This window comes from Myotis brandtii, unplaced genomic scaffold (genome assembly GCF_000412655.1).
Source record: "Myotis brandtii unplaced genomic scaffold, ASM41265v1 scaffold847, whole genome shotgun sequence".
NCBI classification, from domain to species: domain Eukaryota; kingdom Metazoa; phylum Chordata; class Mammalia; order Chiroptera; family Vespertilionidae; genus Myotis; species Myotis brandtii.
Window position 1 is genome coordinate 2,203,342 of NW_005371441.1, and position 20,065 is coordinate 2,223,406.

The 20,065-nt window shown below is 46.2% G+C and overlaps 1 protein-coding gene and 1 long non-coding RNA gene across 2 annotated transcripts; one reads left to right on the top strand and one right to left on the bottom strand.

Moving 5' to 3' along the window:
• Positions 1 to 6,966: 6,966 nt before the first annotated feature.
• Positions 6,967 to 19,052, bottom strand: ZBTB2 (zinc finger and BTB domain containing 2). Its single transcript, XM_005884711.2, has 3 exons — positions 18,924 to 19,052; positions 18,276 to 18,460; positions 6,967 to 9,693 (listed from the first exon to the last, which is right to left on the bottom strand). The coding sequence occupies exons 1-3, from the start codon at positions 19,044 to 19,046 to the stop codon at positions 8,319 to 8,321; spliced, it is 1,683 nt and encodes a 560-aa protein (XP_005884773.1). The 5' UTR covers positions 19,047 to 19,052; the 3' UTR covers positions 6,967 to 8,318.
• LOC106724503 lies at positions 17,540 to 19,541 on the top strand. Its single transcript, XR_001360317.1, has 2 exons — positions 17,540 to 18,094; positions 19,056 to 19,541. It is a non-coding gene; the product is annotated as an uncharacterized LOC106724503 (long non-coding RNA).
• Positions 19,542 to 20,065: the final 524 nt, after the last annotated feature.

The following is a 20,065-nucleotide window of genomic DNA, read 5'->3' on the forward strand; positions in this document are numbered from 1 at the left end:
ATGCAACCTAATGAAATGCCATGGATTTTCTCTCTATAATTTTCACCTTAATTCAGTTTTGCTTGCTTTTCCCTGTCATTTCGTGATATTCCTCACACATTTAACTTTTTAACTACCAAGCCATCCCTTTGTGACACTGCGCAGAGCATCATGGGAGTTTGGAATGTCTCTGGGATACGTGTGAATGTGCAAAAATCTCTGTCGGTGATTCTTAACCTTTTGGGGTCAGGGGAGCCATTTAATTGGAATCTTATTAAACCTCTGACTGACCTCCAAAAACCCCAAAATGAGCAGTGTCATCATGTACAGTTTTTGGATAGTCACACAGACTTACTCTGAAATCCCAACCAACAATCAGAACTAGAGTTAAGTCTCCACAAGAAAGGAAATGGACACAGTTCAAGGACTCCAGGTAGCAAGCGGATAAAACCTGGACACAACCGATGTGTCCAGTAACCTCAAGCCTACATGACTATTCATTTTCAGTGATTCCAGAAATGGGTCTGCTGGGCAACCTTGCATTTTTGTGTAACTCCACGTTTCTCCTCTGTGGAGAGCGGCTACAGCGTTTGGACAGGTTCAAGCCTGGGACTAATGAGAGGGCATGGTCCTCTCCTGGCAAAGCCACGTGCGAGTCCCAGCTTGGAGGTCAAAGCCCTCCCAGCACAATTATAGCCAAAGTTGTAAGCCTGACCTTATGGTCCAAACCTGTGGCCCCACGTGGCTGAGTGATATGGGCTGCGGGAGGTGCAGCAAGTAAACAAAGCTTGATCAGGTGCATGTTGTAACCCCGCCCTTTCTTTGCCTCGTGGGATCTGGCTATAAAATAAAGACTCGGTGTGCAGGCCCTGGCGCTGTCTCTATCAGAGAGGGCAGCGTCTCACCTAGCGCCCAGCTTTCTTCTCTTGTCTGTCTTTTCTAAATCCGTCACCGCCCCCTCTCAGGTTCGCCATGGCGGTGCCGGCTCGGCACACTCCTCTCCAAATTCCTTACCATCTCCAGCCTAGGTCACTGGAATTAGGAAAATGACCTGGGCCTAGCGGGAGTGGCTCAGTTGGTTGAGCTTTGTCCTGTGCACTGAAGTGTTGCCGGTTTGATTTCCGGCCAGAGCACATGCCTGGGTTGTGGGTTCAGTCCCCGATTGGGGCCCAAACAGGAGGTAATGGATCAATGTTTCTCTCTGTCTCTCTCTCTAAACATGTCCTTGGGTAGGATTAGGAAAAAAGAAAAGAAACTGATCGGGGTCTATATATATGAGAGTTGAGATTATCACCTGCTCTTAAGTGATAACAGGTTTAGGCTAAGGTGGCCAGGACTTGGGGATGGCATGGTGTGAAGATAATGAAGAAAATCTTTTTTTTTAATGTCACAGCTCACAAATCAAACATTTCTTTCACTGAGGATATTTTTTCATCGATTTTAGAGAAGGGGTTGGGAAAGAGCGACATCAACGTGAGAGAGAAACAGCTATCGGTTGCCTCCCACATAGGCCCCAACCGGGTATCGAACCCGGAACCTTTTGGTCCTCGGGACGATGCTCTCACGGAGCCACCTGGCCAGGGGGAAACCCATTTCTTGAGATAGAAATATAACTGGCGTCCTTACAGCGTTCTACTCTGTAATCTCATAACTGTGTATTTTCCCATTGCTTGTGAACACTGAAATCTGTAACACCAGTGTTACATCTGACCTCTTAAGAGAAGCTTCACTATAACAGTCGGATTTGGGGACGGGGTGGAGTAACAGTTCCTAACGGATGACATTAGTGTTATTTCCCTACAACAGGATACTGGATACTAGAGCCTCGTAACCACCCTGTGCTTTTCCTGCAGTTCTAATAACAGCGTAATTAGTGAGCACACGGGCAATACTTAAGTTAGGCGAATTTAAATTTTAAAGCCACACTGTGCTTGATCCTGTTTATCCCTGTTAGTCTTAGGAGCTCACCTCGTACCTGGAAAAGCAGGTGGGGTTGCCTGTTGAACTTGAAACCTCACCACAATTAGGGTTCTTTTAAAAGACTTGACAGAAATGATACTATAGGGTGGTCAGGTGGGCTGTATCAAGGAATGAGATTAACCCTAACAAGTATTCAAATAGTTCAGCAGGGAAGTGAGGCTGTCTCTGCTATGCTACTATCTATGCTATGCTAGCGCCTCCAAGGCAGTGCTGGGGGCTGTGAGTTTTCGGTTATCACAGTGGCCAGGGTGTTACTAGAATTTTTAAAAATGCATATATTTTATTGCCCTAGCTGGTTTGGCTCAGTGCATAGAACCTTGGCCTGTGGATCAAAGGGTCCCAGGTTCAATTCTGGTCAAGGGCACGTAACTTGGTTGCAGGCTCCTCCCTGGCCCTGGTCAAGGCATGTGCAGGAGGCAACCAATCAATGTGTTTCTCTCACATCGATATTTCTCTCTGTCTTTCCCTCTCTCTTCCACTCTCTCTAAAAATCAATGGAAAAATATCCTCAGGCAAGGATTGAAAAGAAAATGAATAAAGAAGTATGTGTCTATCATTTAAAATATATTTTATTTATTTTAGAGAGGAAGCGAGGAGAGAGAAAAACATCAATGATGAGAATCATTGATCTGCTGCTTCCTACACGCCCCCTGCTGGGGGCCTATGCATGTGCCATGACTGGGAATTGAACCCTGACCTCCTGGTCCAAAGATCAATGCTCAACCACTGAGCCACGCCAGCTGGGCTAGAATTTGATGAGTGTAGGCCACAGATGTTTGTGATCCTGCAAGGCCAAAGGATAGCCCCCTCCCCTCTTTTTTTAAAAAAGATTTTTTGTATTTGATTTTTAGAGAGAAGGGCGAAGAAAGCACGAGAAACATTGATATGAGAGCAAGACATCAATTGGCTGCCTCCTGCACGCCCCATACTGGGGATCGAGCCCGAAACCCCGGCATATGCCCTCAACGGAAATCAAACCAGCAACCATTTGGCTTAAGGGACTGGTGTAGGCAGTAGTGGTTCTCAACCTGTGGGTCGCGACCCCATTGGCGGTCGAACCACCCTTTCACAGGGGTCGCCTAAGACCATCCTGCATATCAGATATTTACATGACGATTCATAACAGTAGCAACATTACAGTTATGAAGTAGCAACGAAAATAATTTTATGGTTGGGTCACAATATGAGGAACTGTATTTAAAGGGCCAGAAGGTTGAGAACCACTGATAGACTGACATGAGCAGAGCAAGGATGAGGGGCTAGGTAGGTCACCAGGTGGAAAGCCCCAGGGGCCTAGCATAGGACAATCAACTGTAGGGTGGGATCTCGCCCTGGGTGACTCTTCTCCCCTAGCATAGCCCTGGTCTTGGATCCCCTACCTTTCAGCCCCAGAGATAACATCTATGCCTCAGTTGGATTTCAGCTCCAGGCTCAGATAAGCAACAAAGCCAGGCACAGCTGACCTCAGTACCAGCTGCATTGGATAATGACCCTGGTGCCTGCCAATCAATCAGTGGGGACCACACCCTGAAAGGATACGCCTAGAAAGCTGCTGAATATTCTATTAAGATCGTCCCCTGTCCCTGGCCTGCGTGGCTCAGTCGTTGAGTGTTGACCTATGAACCAGAAGATCACGGTTCAATTCCTACTCAGGACACATGTCTCGGTTGCTGACTCGATTCCCAGTGTGGGGCTTGCAGAAGGCAGCCGATCAATGATTCTCTCTCATCATTGATGTTACTATCTCTCCTTTCCTCTCTGAAATCAATTAAAAAAACAACAACACAAAAGACAAAACCCTTAGGACATGCCCTATCTGGTTTTTCTCAGTGGTTAGAGCGTGAGCCCGAGGACTGAAGGGTTTTGGGTTCCATTCCAGTCAAGGGCACGTACCTCTTGGGTTGCAGGCTCAATCCTCTGCCCTTGCCTGGGTTAGATGTCTCTCTCTCTCTCTCTTCCTGTCCATTCCACTCTCTCTAAAAATCCATGGAAAAATATCCTTGGGTGAGGATTAACAAAAAAATTAAAAATAAAATCCTTAGGATGGAGGACCCAGGGCGCTCTTCCTCCTGGGAGCAGGCTGGTACCTTTCCCTTTCCCTCCCCCTTCCCTCTCCAACCCGCCCCTCTCCTTCCCTGCCCCAGGCACTTTACTGTCAGCTTCCTCACTCCCAAGCTCCAAGGGCCCTTCCTTTGCCCTAAACTCATTTCTTCTAGAAATTACTTTTTCTACCTCTGTGATTTACCCAGTACATGTTCTCTTACAATTTGGGTCTTGGCTCTGAATTCTTTTCTAACCCAGGTTTGGTCTGACTGCCCCCCCTCCCACCACCCGCTCTTCCTGTCAGACACCTGGTGCTGTTCCCACCACCTCACAACTCAATCAACTGAGCCACACCTGCCAAGACAGGATAGCCCTTCTTAAGGATTTTCCATCTTCTTTAAAAAAATGTATTTTTATTGATTTCAGAGAGGAAAGGAGAGGGAGAGAGAGAAACATAGATGATGAGAGTATCATTGATCAGCTACCTCCTGCATGCCTCATACTGGGAATCGAGCCCCAAACCCAGGCATACTCGTATGCCCTGACTGGGAATCGAACCGTGAATTCCTGGTTCATAGGTCGATGCTCAAGCACTGAGCCATGCCGGCCGGGCCATGTTCTTTTTTAGAGAGGAAACATCCATCTCATGCCATCTGCATTTCCTTTCTCTCCTCCTGTCCCTGGTGCCTTCTCAGGTTTTGTGGCTGCTAGCACATCCCCCAGAAACACTTGCAGGGGGGCCATATGGGGTGGGGGCTTGGGTTGGAGGAAGCCAATCTGCAGTCTCTCCCTGGTCACTCCAGAGGCTCCCCAAACTGGGCATCATCTCTGGATGCTGCCTTCTATCCGTTGTCTGCTTAGGGGCATCTCTAACTAAACAGGTGAAATAATTCTTTAGTCCATCTTTTTTTGCTAACAAAAATATACATAAAGGTACATTTGTTTTTATTTTTTTTAATATGTTTTTTATTGATCTCAGAGAGGAAGGCAGAGGGGGAGAGGGAAATATCAATGATGAGAATCATTAATTGGCTGCCTCCTGCCTGGGGATCGAGCCCACAACCTGGGCATGTGCCCTTGACCAGAACTGAACCTGAGACCTTTCAGTCTGAAGGCCTATGCTCTATCCACTGAGCCAAGACAGCTAGGGCTACCTAGAGATAAATTTAAACAACTGCTAAGGAGGGTTTCTGAGGCAGTGTGCTGGTAGCAGAAAGAGCCCTGGATTGGGAGGCCTGGGCTCTGTAATTACCCTAAGTAGTTGTATGACCTTGGCCCATGACCTAGCACCATTTTATCTCCTCATCCAGACCTTACCTCTCTTATAGCAAGGAGGCCCATCTAGGTGGAAACTATGTAGGGTGTTTTATGATTTTTCTGTGCTCCCAGTTAACAAGGGCATTTAGAACGAGAACAGGGAGATGTAGAATAAATCCCAGGGTCTCAGACACGCACTTCTTCTAAGAGCTCATGCACCAATCTGTACATTGTACACATCTCGTTAAGGAGCCCCTTGCTTCAAATCGGGAAGCATGCTAGGAATGACTCCACTCCCTTTCAAGTCTCCAAGACCCTGTCTTTAGGCTGATCCTTCGTCCCTTTAAGGCAGCCTGGGGGTGGTGTGGAGGGTGGTGGAGGATGCCCCAATTTCCCCTTTCATAGATATTCAGAGAATTAACTGGACACAAGACTCATTTAAGTTAGGAGATGTGAATATAGTATTTTTTAAAAAGGAAATTGTCCAGCCCTAGCCTGTTTGGCTCAGTGGGTAGAGCGTCAGCCTGCAGACTGAAGGGTCCCAGGTTCGATTCCAGTCAAGGGTATGCACCTTGGTTGTGGGCACATCCCCAGTAGGGAGTGTGCAGGAGGCAGCTGAATCCATGTTTCTCTCTCGTCGATGTTTCTAACTCTCTATCCCTCTCCCTTCCTGTCTGTAAAAAAAAAAATCAATAAAATATATTTAAAAAAAAATAAAATAGTCCAGCCGGCGTGGCTCTGGTTGAGTGTCGACCAATGAACCAGGAGGTCACGGTTCGATTCCTAGGTTGCGGGCATGATCCCATGTGGGGCTTGCAGGAGGCAGCCAATCGGTGATTCTCCCTCTGTAGAGCGTTTGGACAGGTTCAAAGCCTGGTACTAATAATGATCCTCTCATGGTAAAGCCACATGCAAGTCCCAGCACAATTATAGCCAAAGGCTCTTGTAAGCTTGACCTTATGGTCCGAACCTGTGGCCCCACGTGGCTGAGTGATATGGGCTGCGGGAGGTGCAGCAAGTAAACAAAGCTTGATCAGGTGCATGTAATTGAGTAGATTCGAAACTGTGAGAACGTTGTAACCACGCCCTTTCTTTGCCTGGTGGGATCTGGCTATAAAATAAAGACTCGGTTTGCAGGCCCTGGCGCTGTCTCTCCATCAGAGAGGGCAGCGTCTCACCTAGCACCCAGCTTTCTTCTCTTGTCTGTCTTTTCTAAAAAATCCTTCACCCCCTCAGGCTCAGGGAACCTGGCTGTGCCGGCCGGCACATCCCTCATTATTATTTCTGTTTCTCTCTCCCTTCTCCCTTCTTCTCTGAAATCAATGAAAATATATTTTTAAAAAATCGGCAGAAACCACTCAATATTTCATAACCTAGGTTTATATAGCATGAACCTAAGCAAACATTCCTTGGCCTTTTCCTTCCTTGTAAAAGAAAGTTGGGTAACACCATCTCCAGACCCATTCCTGGTCAAACTTTGATTGTTCATAGCATCTTCATATAGACTTTCCTCATTTAACTCTCACACTATGATGACACAATTCCGTTATTAATGTCTTCATTTAACAAATGTGGAAAATGCCATTCAGGTCAGGAAACTGCCCAAAGTTCCGCAGGCAGAGGAGGAGGAGACAGAGCAAGAAAGCATCTCCACTTCCCCTCCTTGCATCGTTTTGGGTTGACAAAGTCATACACAGATAAAATATGTACCCATTTAATTAAATGTTTATTTAATGAAAGTATGTATAAAAACTTACAAATCTTAGAACTCAACTATACATGAAATAGGATGATGGGATGGTCAGTTTTAACCTATACGTATACAGCATTGCTATTGTTCTCCCCTCTCCCCTTCGGTCCTTACTCTGGCTCCTGTTTTGTCCCAAGGAAAGACTAATGGACCAATTTTACTGTTCTCAGGCCAATAGAGGAAACTTCAGGTGTTAAAAAAACTGGAGACTAAATATCAGTCATGTTTTTTCCCAAACAGTAATTAGGTTTTTTGGTCCTGATTTCTCTTTGCCATTTTTGATGTTTTCAATGAGTGTTGCCAGTAAACTATTAGCATTAATTTTAAAAACCCTTAAGGCTCCCATGTTTTGCTCACAGCTTCCCTTATGAGATCCTGGATCCCTTTTCCTGCAGTAGACACACTGATTTAAAAGCAGCAGGTTGGTGCTAATACAAATTTACCACTGGCAACTGCTAGAATGGCATGTCAACTCTATTCAGAAAGACCATCGACAGAATAGCACTTTCAATCTCATTTTAAAACCAACACGTTTATCAAAAATGAAAATACAGTACTCTGTTGTTCAACTTTGAAAGAAGCCAGCAATTAGATAAGGCATGTGCATTAATTCACCTGTTTGTAGCAAGGATCACACGTTTTCTCTTACAAACACACAAACTCACAGCTTGTCATGTTTTATCCAAAAATTAAGATTGGCCATCACATATTACTTTTTTTCCTGTGTTTTGTTCAAGGAGGTTTCTTAACTAATGATTTTTCTTGACTGGACATAATCTCAAAGAACGCATTCTGAAATGAGACACCTGGAGGATGAGTACTAAGAGTGTTCGCTTGGGTTTAAGGTTTTCCACCCGAGACTTTGCATAGTGAAGAGCCCAGCTGTGTCTCCAAGCAGCATGCTGGATTTCCTGACATTGTTTTTCTGAGAAGGAAGACACTGCCCGGGGAAGGTCGTAATTTTAGCTTACCAAATTGCATTCTGGTTGTTTGGTTTTGTTAAATACCCTTCATTAGTTCCAAGCAAGTATGCTTTTAAATAATCTAAGACTCAAAACCCATTTGAGTTTACAAGTACTACTGGCTATTATCTTTCCGATGTCCCCTGAATGAAAGCAAATGTTCCAGGTTTATAATGCACAGAGCCTTACGGAGGAGGGGGAGGAGGGGCTGGGGACACGGGCAAGGAGAGGGGCAAGGGACCTGGGACCTCTCGTATCATGCCTTGGAGAACGATAGTTCTGAATCGGGAAAGGGAAGGAAGACAGTCTTTGTAAAAAAATGACAGTTTTAAAAAGATACGTAACATTCAGTCTAACAACACCGTTTCCTGTTCCTTTTTAATGCTCGCTAACACGGGGTGGTCGGGTTCCGTGACTTCAGAGTCCCCGCTGCCCAGGAGGATGGACCGCCCCTCGTCCAGGGCGAAGACGTCCGAGTTCTGGTTTTGGCAGGAGTGTTTGACAACCTCGTTGGGAGTGGAGAACGTCTTGTCGCACAGGTTGCACTTGTAGGGTTTGTTAGTTTGTACCAGCATGTTGTCCATCTGACTGCCCTCCTCAAACGTGCAGAGCTCCAGGGTCTGCTTGTCCACCATGGTGTAGGTGTCGATGCTCTGGTTGAGGCACACGTGCCGGGCGGCCTGGTTGGCCCGGCAGAAGCTCTTGTCGCAGGTGCTGCACTTGAAGGGCTTCCCCGTGTGAATGTACATGTGCTCCCGCCAGTGGCTCTTCTGGATGAACTTGCGGCCACAGATGGTGCACTCATACTTGCGCCGCTTGACCTCCCGCTCTTGGTCCGCCTGCTCCAAGTTGTCAATGTCCGCGATGTCCGAGGGCGGCGGCGTCTCCGAGTGCTGCTGGCCGTCGATGATGGGGGAGTCGGAGATGTGCTGCAGCTCGCTGTCGCTGATCATCCCGGCCTCGGGCGCCTCCATGGCGTCCTTCCCCAGGTCCGCTGCGTTGCTGCAGAGAGACAGGGGCCCGCGGCCCTCCCCGGGCTGGCTGGCCGTGAAGGGCACCCCGGTGTGGATCTGCAGGTGCTCCCGCAGGCTGCTCCGCAGGGTGAAGCGCCGCCCGCACAGGTGGCAGGCGTAGTACTTGGGGAAGCTGCCGTTCCTCTTCATGATGCTCGGCTTGACGTGGGCGATGGTGAGGGAGGTGGGCTGCTCGTCAGAGGAAGAGGCTTCCAGGTTGGCCTCCTCCCCGGCGGCGGCGGGGGGAGGAACGGGAGTGGAAACGAGTTCGGGAGACAGGGAGGTCTGCAGGGGGTCCGAGGGGGTCATGTGTGTCCGGTTGACCTGGGGCAGATTGGAAGTCAGCTGGGAGAGCTGCGTGGCTTCGGGCACCTGCTCCTGGCTCACCCTGGAGGTCTGGGGCCGGGGTTCTCGCCCGAGTTTCTCAGGCATCGGAGCAATCTTGGTGGCCTGTCTCAACTGATGGTCTGCGATCTGAATGCCATACAAGGAGGAGGCCAGCGGGAACACCTGGTCGGGGTGAGAGAAGGCTCCCTGGCTGGCCAGGCTGGCCTCCTGGATCAGAGGGTAGGCGTGGAGGAACTTGATCCCCTGCTCCAGGCGAACAGGGTCGATGAGCTGAGGCGCCATCTTCCCGGTGTACATCAGGTGTAAGAGGTAGCTGAAAATGTCGGGCTGGATGTCAGTCGGTTTCAGACGGACACATTCACTGAAAGAAAGAAACAAGTCAAAAGTCTGTCAGTCAATGTGTCAGTAACTGTCTCAAATGATAACATCAAGCCTGAAGGAAAAAACAAGCACTTTTTAAAAAGGTGAATGAAACACGAACATTTCCCATTTCTTACTGTTAGTGTCATGAATGGAATACTCAAGGAGATAATGGGAATCCATATAATTTAACGTTAATTATATTAGGAAGAGAGAGAAATACAATAAGTATATCTTAAAGGACTGAGAAAGAAAAAGGTCAAGTTAAACAATGAGATATCCTAACTCACAGTCTTGAAGCAGTTTTTCTCCTAGTGGTTTATGTAAAGTGTATCCTATCAAATATGTGTTTTATGGAGCGGATCCTTCACTGTCTATCAGTCTGAGTGGCCTGTGGCCCAGTAATGGTTGGGAACCAATGACCTGGCACATCCTTTGCTCAAAGTCTAGGGTTCTGTATGGATCCAAGGTCACCCAGAGTTCAGTAGGAGACCTTTTAAAGTAAATCAAACAATCTTCCTGATTTAAAAGTTTCTTCATTTGTAAAATGACATGGGGAGCTGGACTAGTCAGAACAAGTGGCCAAGAGCAAGACAACAAAAGTGAGAAAAACAAAGCCTATTTCTGTCTGTCTGCAACTCTCTGATCTACGTCCAGCAAGGCGGTGACGGAGACGAAGGCCAGCCTCGGCCCACCTCTGGCACGGTAGGGTCACCTTCCCAGTGCTGCGAGACTGAACTCATGGGTGGCTGTGGGGCCCTGGCCAGGGGAGCTCAGCTGGTTAGAACGTCGTTCTGATACTCCAAAGTTACAGGTTCGATCCCCGGTCAGGGCACATGCAAGAATCAACTAACGAATGCCTAAATAAGTGGGACCACAAATCAATCTATCCCTCTCCCTTAAAAAAAAAAAGGTGGTTCCAGGACAACTCAGTTCCTTAATCAAATGTCACCGTCATCATCATCATCATCATCGGAACTGCAGCTGGGCTTTCCAGGCATTACTTCACATAATTGCCATTAGCTCTCATATTACAGATAAGGGACCCAGGCTCAAAGGAATTCATGCCTTGCTCAGTATCACAGAGTTATTAAGTGGTAAAATGGTGAATTATATCTGGGTCTAATACCAAAGCCATGATACCAAGATTCCTTGGAGCATTAAAACAATCCTGTGTAAAAACAAACAAACAAACAAATAAAAACCAATCCTGTGTAGTAAATGAGGCAGATGTGATTATTCCCATTTGACAGACATAGAAACTGAGGTTTCAAAAAGTTAAGTGATCTATGGGAGGTACCTACGGCAGATGTGGGATTGTTGATTTTCCAGCTCTTAGATTTTAGTGTTTGCATCACCCCTGAAAAGGTATCCTGAGCCAAGCAGTGATAGTCAAGAGGTCCCCAAGAGCTCTTCCTGGACCATCAGCAGTGACAGAAGTTCTGCATCATTAAAAGTCAGGGAGATACAGCTCTACATATTATGGGGCACGTGCTATCAGCCACCGAATGGATATACTCTATAGACAATGCATTTTCAGCTCCAAAGACACCTTCCTTAAATGCTTTTAGGTTTTATAATCATTTTTTAAAAATTTGTGAAAAATTTTCTTTTAAATATATTTTTCAATTACAGTTGACACAGAATATTATAATAGTTTCAGGTGTACATTACATAACTACTAAGTGATCATCCCAATCTCACACCCATTGGACATCACACATAGCTATTAGAATATTATTGACTATACTATTCCCTATCCTGAACTTTACATTCCCATGACTATTCTGTAACTACCAATTTGTACTTCTTAATCCCCTCAACCTTTTTCACCCATTCCCCCAACCCCCTTTTATCTGGCAACCATCAAATGTTCTCTGTATCTGTGAATGTTTCTGTTTTGCTTGTTCATATTCAATTGCTGATAGATATGTATTTATTGCCATCTTATTATTCATATTTTTTCTTTTTCTTCTTAAAGAAGACCCTTTAACAAACATTTCATGTAATATTGGTTTGGTGTTGGTGAACTTCAGCTTTTTCTTGTCTGGGAAGCTCTTTATCTGCCCTTCAATTCTAACTAACAGCCTTGCTGGGTAGATTAATCTTGGTTGTAGGTCCTTGTTTTTCATCACTTTGAATATTTCTTGCCATTCCCTTCTGGCCTGCAAAGTTTCTGCTGAAAAATCAGCTACAGTCTTATGGGAAGTGCTTGTAGGTAACGAACTTCTCGTCTCTTGCTGCTTTTAAGATTCTCTCGTTCTTTAACCTTTGGCAATTTAATTAAGATGTGTCTTGGTGTGGGCCTCTTTGGGTTCATTTTGTTTGGAACTCCCTGAACTTATGTGTCTTTTTCCTTCACCAGGTTAGGGAAGTGTTCTGTCATTATTTTTTCAAATAGGTTTTCAATATTTTGCTTTCTCATCTGCTTCTGCACCCCCATGATACAAAAGTTGGTACACTTGAAGTTGTCCCAGAGGTTCCAGAGGCTCCTTACACAACTCTCATTTTTTGGGATTCTTTTTGTTTTTTGTTATTCTGATTGGGTGTTTTTTGCTTCCTTGTATTCCGAATTGCTGATTTGATTCTTTTTTTAAATTTTTTTTTTAAAGAGAGAGAAACATCAACATTGATTGCTGCCTCCTGAACACCCTTGTTGGAGATTGAGCCCACAAAGAGGCACGTGCCTTGACCGGAAATCAAACTGGCAACCTCTTGGTGCACGGGTCGACGCTCAACCACTGAGTCACACTGGCTGGGCTGCTGATTTGATTCTTGACTTCATCTTCTTTACTGTTGATTTCCTGTAAATTACTCATTTCAGTTAGTGTATTCTTCATTTCTGACTGGTTCTGTTTTGATTCCCATATCCTTCTTTATGCTGTTGAAGTTCTCACTAAGTCCTTGAGCATCCTTATAACTATTGATTTGAACTCTGTTAGTTTGATTGCCACCATTTCATTGAATTATTTTTCTTGTTTTTTCACACTTGGAACCTGTTTGTCTCCTCATTTTGGAAGCCTCCATGTGTTTGTTTCTATGTATTAGTTAGAGCTGTTATGTCTCCCAGGCTTGGTAGAATGGCTGTATGTAGTAGGTGTTCTGTAAGATCCAGTTGCATAACCTCCTTGATCACCCAAGCTGGGCTCTCCACCCCCCTCGTGGGCTGTGTACACCCTCCTGTTGTAGTTGAGCCTTGATTGCTGTTGGCATGTCAATGGGAGGATTTACTCCCCAGGCTGGTCAGCTGCAAGGACTGGCTGTTACCACCAACCACTGTAGAGGATCAGCTGTGCAGGAGACCACCCCACAGAGCAGGACTTACTTCAGCAGGGCTCTGGTGCCCACTGAGTCTGCTCCTTGAGTGTGTCATGGTGGAAGTGGTTGGGTGGTGATGCTTCAACGTGGTCTGAAGCTGTCCACTGGGTGCCCTGGCTGTGGGGCTTCCCAGGAGGTGTAGGCCAAGGTCAGCTGCTGCCTGTGTTCTGCCCAGAGCCTCCCAGCATGAGCTACAAAGAGATCTGCAGATGCTACTGGGCTTGGAGGTGCCCAGGAGGCCACACTGTGAACCAGTCAGCTGCTGCTAGTGCCAGTCCTGGGGCCACTCAGTAGGAGGTCCGGGGCACACTGCAGCCAAATTCAGCTTATTTGAGATTGTAGGAACATCTGAAGCATAAGGCAAGAGAAGTCATTGTGTGGAAAAACACCGGAAACAGTGTGAGTGGACCTAAAAGTTGGGTAGGGCAGGGTCTCGGGGAATCACCAGGGCAGGGCTAAGAGCCTCAGCCAGGCTCATGGAGACTCAGATATGGTGCCCACCAGCCAGCTCCTGGGGGAGGCGCTCAGAAAAGGAACGACAGCTCTGCCAGCGCTTCCATCTGGGAGCAAGCGGCCCCCCGGCTCTCACCCTGATGCCCCTGTATCCCTGGAGCCTTTCAAGCTGCTGCCCCAGCCCTGGAGCCCAGAAGGAGTGAGTCCGAGTAAGTCCATGCACGGGCCCCTTACGAGGAACGCCCGAGACTCCAGCAGCCTCCGTCTCCCTCAGCCTCAATTCCTGCTGGTTTTTACAGCCAGGAGTTCTGGGACTTCTCTTCCTGGCACTGGAACCCTGGGCTGGGAGGCCTGGTGTGGGGCTGGGACCCCTTGCTCCACAGGGGAGACCTCTGAGCTGAGATATCCAGGCACACACGAGTGTGGGACCAGCCAGTTCCTTGTCTCTGCCCTTCCTACCGTATCAATGTGGCTTCTTTGAATCCTTAGTTATAGGAGTTCTATTCAGCTAGATTTCAGGTGGTTCTAAATGATGGTTGTTCTGTAGTTTAGCCGTAGTTTTGATGTGGTTGAGGGAGGATATGAGTACCACATTTACCTATGCTGTCATCTTGACCAGATATAATAATTTTTTATTATACCACTTCTTACTATTATAACTCTTTTGGGCTCCTTTAGGTGTTTTATCTTATTAACAAATAGTTTCCAATACGCTAAACTATTAACAGTATACTCAGCTCTTCTAAATTAAATTTTTATTCTATTAAAAAAAGGGGAAAAATGACTTTAATTGGAATTTGTGACAGAGAAGATTTGAATAATTACTGTATTACTGTATTGATTATGTTTCAAGATGAATGCATACAAATAATTATATGAGAAATATCTGACTACAAAGTGTGGAAGCCAAAGAATAAAGAATAAACGTAAAAACTAGCATCCCTTGAGAGTTTAAAGGGGAAGAGTTACATGACTATTAAAAAAGAAGATATACAGATCTCTCATATCTTTACTTGGCCTCTTTTTATAATCCTTTTAAATTATTTACAGTCCTTTAAATAGGAACGAAGATACAGGTGGTCTTCCCATTAAGCACAAGGTGAGTGCCAACAGCACTGCGGATACTGTAACATATTTAGATGCCCTCGGGAAGCTCAGCATTCAGAATAAGGCTTCAGAGAGTGTGGTGACAAATACTTTAATAATGTAAACAGTCAACCCTAACCTGAAGACATAACCAGGGCGGATCTTTCCAGGGCCAGGCGGGGGCCGGTGAACTGGGAAACCATAGGCCCTTAGGGGTAAAAATCATCCCCACAAGATGGTGGGCACCTCTTGTTCTGCCCAGACAGAATATTCCTCCAGGCGGAAGGAGGGCTTAGAGTTAGTGAGCCTAACTAGTTGCCTCCCCAGGAAAGAAAAGCAAGGGCCGAAATCCGAAACTGGGACTATGATTTTCAGCATCCATGAGCGGTACCAAGCAGAGGCCCATTTAATAATAAAAGCTTTGTTGTAAGTTCAGTAATTTCCCCTCATTTGTTATTGTGTAGGTTGTCCTCTGTCTACAGTCTGTGAATGGGGGTGACTGGACAGTACACATCTCAGATTTTCAAGAACTATCAGAGACTACACATTTTTCACTTTGCTCAAGAGTGTTTTGTGTAGTAACAATGAGAGTCTCTGATGGCAAAGAAGAGAGGGGGCTGAGGAGACCCCAGTCCATACTTCAGCCAGTTCTGGGGCCCCCAAGAGTTGGTGAGAAACCACCAGGAGTAGGAAGGGAGGCCCCTGGGGTTACTGCCAGGGCCCAGGGCGGTTTCCAGACATAAACTTATCTTGGTTTCTTCATTATAACTTTTTCCCCTTAAAGCAGAAGCACATATAGACACACAGACACATAAAGAAGTTGTTTTGAGAAGGTCCAGCCACCTTTATCCTTGACTGCTTTCCCTCCCAGGCAGCTACCACTCGGCTCACTATGGCCACGCTGGTCATTTCCAAGTCCTCTGGGAAGAACACAGCTCGCTACAATACAATTTCATCAAGTGGCCTGATTTGCACATGTCTGTTTGACAGAACATTTTATGTAGGAAAAACATAGTTTTAGCACAGCTACAAGCCTTCCGTATAAAGTCATTTAAAATTTTCACAGTCATTTAAAATTTCATTTTTTCCTTCACATTCTAGTATCTTAAGATGGGCTTAAAGGAGTTTGAAAAGAAAGACTGTCAAATGGTAGACATTGTCAGAAGCTGTACTTATTAGCAAGGCGTGTCTCAGTTGAGAGCTGCAAGCCTGCAGTCCTACATGATTTAAAACCACTTAGAGTAGCGTTCACAGGACAGAGACACCTAGTGGTAACGACAGACAAAACACTCTCTAAGCCAGGGGTGGGGATCGTCTGGCCAGGATAAGGCCCACGAAATCATTTGGTCTGGCCCTGCCAAGGCATCAGGGGTGAATTACTTACATGTTTGACCAACTATAGCAGGCTAATTTTTAATTTGATAATTCTGTATGGCCCGAGAGTGATGTTATAAATATCCAAACGACCCTTGGCAGAAAAAAGGTTCCCCACCCCTGCCAAGTGAAAAAACTATGCTCTCAGATTCTCTCTCTTAAGCAACCAGGCAGCAGCTCTTAGTGGCTTGAGAAAAAGGGAGTAATTTTCACCCAGTATTTGCCTTGTCCCAATGAGGTGGGCAAGGCCACGTGCGGCAGCCCACAGGGCACGTGCCACCTCTGGTGCAGTAACACACACTGTCGCTTAAACTCGGGACTCCTATTTGCACAGATACCATATTCCCTTGTTGGAAAGTCCTTTACTTACTGCCAACACTTAAGTTTCTTGCATCTATTTAAAACTCATTACATTGTATTCTTCTACTCGCCCCAAATAAAACCTTCCCCCTTTCAAGATAGGTGTAATTCATTGTGTTGGGACTTCTAAGTACACATTGGCGGCGAGGTCAGTAAGTGAAGCGAGTCTCTGACAGTCGAGTAAAAGGGAGCACATCCTTAGAGTCACAAGGTAAAACATATCAAGTGCTATTATGTACAAATACCTGAACTACACACTCCGCAGTTAAAAAGATTTGTGAAACCCAGTCTCTGCCCCCGAGAATCATACACATGAGGAGGGGAGGCAAGTACACGGACAGCAAAGGGAAGATGGATAGATCTTACAAAAGGGCACCCAGTGCTATGATGTGAGAGAGAAAGACAGCTTTTGGTTCACTCGGTTAGGGGAGGGGTGCTGGAGAGGTGAATTGGGAGTGGGGGGTGGGCAGAATACCGCCAGCACAGTGTGGTTCAGGTGAAGGGTGGGGTGTCCCACTGGGGTGCAGTTGGAGATGAGGTGGGAAGGTCAGGCTTCAAGCCGGTGGGACTGTGAAAGCAGAATATGTTATTTTGGTATGCAGTGGGTACCCTCTAGGTTTCCAATCAGAGCAAGTGGATTTCTGATTAAAGGCACACTACACTGAAAGCAATGTTCAGGAATATTAAGCGGACACTAACGTGGAGATGATTAGCAAATGGAAGTGAGGGGAAGGGCAGGACTACTATGAAAGGTATTTTGAAGAAAACCTGATTGGGAACTAAGATTTTAATTATGGGTTTCTCAAAGATAAAAAATGGGGAAACCCAGAGGGACCTCAGGCAAGGCTTAATTGAGTTTTAGATATGCTAAATGACATAAAAGGAGGAAATACAGTTGTAATTGCCTGACAGACAGCCTGGGGCCTTGGGAAATAAAGATCAAGGTCAGAGCTGGAAACTGGTTTCGGGCAGAGGTGAGATCCAGGAGACCCGCGAGCACCCCAGAGAACTGCACACAGAAAGGAAGGAAGAGCCCCAAACCCTCCTCCCCCCTCACAGAGGGCAGGAGAGCATGGGCTCAGAGCGACCTAATGCAGAGAAGACTGAGGAAGATGACAGCAGCAAGTGCTGACAGGACAAGGACCACAGAGACAGGAGAGCAGAGGAGCTGAGGAAGAGGTGACCTTGGAGGGATGATTTCAGAAGCCACAGGGCCCGCGGATAGGAAGCGTGTGGGCTGAGGCCCGTACAAGAGGCCGTAGATCACCCTGGAGCACTCCCGTAGCCAAACAGAGGAGAGCAGCACCGGAACGCAGGCAGACAGCGTGTAAGGAAGCACTGACCCTTCATACACTGGGGGGCTTAAAAGTATACAATCCCAAGTGCAGAATAAAAACTAGGGGATGGGATCTGGGGGCGTGAGGTCGGGAGGAAGAGCCTTTTCCTTAAACACTGAGGGGCCCTCTTCTCCAAGACAGAAGAGATGGGATGAAAAACAAACACAAGTAAACATACTGAGCTTGAGACATTTTAAAAGAGAAAAGGAGAAAATTGGGGGAGTGAATGCCATCAAGCTTCTCATTAGAGAAGGAGTCGAGGATAAATCCTGGAAGCCCGGAGCTGAGGCCGGATTAGGGGGAGGAGGAGATTAATGAGGTCAGGAGCAGCCGGCTTCCTAATGGGCCTGAGCTGGGATCTGGACCGCGCAGGTGACACTGGCGAGGGCCCCTGGAGGGGCTGCTTGGGGCGCAAAGGCCCATGATTCCCAAGTGCTACTGGAAGGATGGGATTAGAAGAAACGGGCTTAGAAAGTAAGTGGTAACTGAGAAGGGTGAGGGGGGGAGTGAGGTCAGGAGGGAACTGGGAGCCCAGGAGCCCAGGGACGGGGAGCGAGACCCGTGCTCCTGCTGAGGGCAAAGAGCAGGTCCAGCGGGACAGAGGGCCACGAAGTTCAGTCTGCAGTCATTCGATTATCACAACCACGTTAGTTACCTGGTCTGATGGACAAACAACATCTTAAAGTAATTGGAGAATGAAGCAAGAACTGATTTGTGTGCCTTGAAGTACACATCGCCGATGGCAACCGTGCAGTCACACAGGAAACCAAACTCTCGCTGAGCGTTTAACTGTTGCAGGAGAATAAGTCCATGGTTGGCCAAATCCATTTTTTTAAAAATCTGCAAAGCAAACAATTTTTTTTTAAGAAAGATGATTCATAAACAAGTATGTGTCCTTACAGTCACCAATAGCAATGATCACAGGTAACATGCCAGGCACTGCTGAAAACGTTCCCTAAGTCCACTCATTGAGTCTCCCGGCGGCCCTTGGAGTAGCTGTCATAACTCCCATTCACAGAGGACGGCACCGTTGGGGACTCAGGGATTGCGGGGTCAGCCCAAATTTACAAAGGCAGTTTAAGAGGAGGAGCCAGGAAATTGAGTCTGCCCTCCGGACAGCAAGCATTCCCAGGTCATTTAGTCTTTTAGTTTAGGATTCCAAATGCAAATGTTAATGATCAAATCTCCTTAGAGATAAATTAAGGTGCTGGGTGGGGCCACAGCAGGGCGGGGTGAAGATCGCACTAAGTTTGGGCAGTTTTCCAGCCGCGGGAGGGAGTAAGGAAGCGGAGTGGGTGCTCACCCTTCTTTTTGTGGAGAAGGAAATGGGCTTCGAGGTGTAACATCGCCCAGGCCATGGAGCTAGAAGGTAGGAGAGCCGATATTTAAATCTGAGTGTTCTGACTCCAGATTCTAAGATCTTCATTTCTCACAGAGCACCCTAGCAAGGAATCCATGTACAGCAGAACGGACTCTAGAGGAGCTGGTTCAGCAAAGCTGTGGCCGGCTCCTCCTCACAGTCAAACAGCATTTATAAAAGCATTTATAACGACACATAGATCAGCATTATGTTTAACAGAATACCTAATGCTACAAGAGTCATTCTCTGATCGGACCAGGGAAAGGATGTCGGCTCTCACTATTCAACATAGTCCTGGACGTTCTGGAGAGTGCAATAAAGCAGGAAAGGAACGAAAAGGCATTCACACAGGAAAAGAAAAACAAAACTGTCTCTATTTGCAGGTGACATGGTTGTTACTTAAAAAATCCCAAGGAATGTACCCAAAACTCCTAGAACTAATAACTGAGTTTGGCAATGCCACAGGATGCCATCAAATAGACATATGAAAATCAACTAATTCTATATGCTAACTTTGAACTTGTGGACCCTGAAATTAGAAATATTCCATTTACAATCACTGAAAAAAAAAAGAAAGAAATACAACACATAAATCTAAAACATAAGTCTTGTTTGTTAAAAACTACACAATGCTCATGAAAGAAATAAAAGATCTAAATAAATGGAGAGACATACTGTAGTTACAGTTAGGTAGACTCAACATAGTAAAAATATCAGTTTTTTCCCAAACTGATCTATAGATTTGATACAAATTTTATTTTAAAAATATATTTTTATTGATTTCTGAGAGGAAGGGAAAGGGAGAGAGAGCTAGAAACATAAACGATGAGAGAGAATCATTGATCAGCTGCCTCCTGCACGCCATGCACCCTTGACCAGAATGGAACCAGGGACCCTTCAGTCCGAAGGCCGATGCTCTATCCACTTAGCCAAACCCTCTATCCACTTGGCCAAACCAGCTAGGGCTTGATACAATTTTATCAAAATCCTTGTAAGATTTTTTTTGAAGATTGATTGGTTTTATTAAGGGATTCATGATTAAGCAGCACCTCCATCCAGCAATTAGATACTGTCCAAGTAGGAAT

What these genes read in the sequence shown, in the direction of transcription:
- ZBTB2 (XM_005884711.2), bottom strand. Translation starts at nt 19,046, where the DNA reads ATGAAGATCTTAGAATCTGGAGTCAGAACACTCAGATTTAAATATCGG. An exon ending in CCTTCTCCACAAAAAGAAGG is followed by an intron (nt 18,461 to 18,923) that starts GTGAGCACCCAC and finishes TTTGCTTTGCAG; the next exon opens with ATTTTTAAAAAAATGGATTT. An exon ending in TTGTTTGTCCATCAGACCAG is followed by an intron (nt 9,694 to 18,275) that starts GTAACTAACGTG and finishes TCTTTCTTTCAG; the next exon opens with TGAATGTGTCCGTCTGAAAC.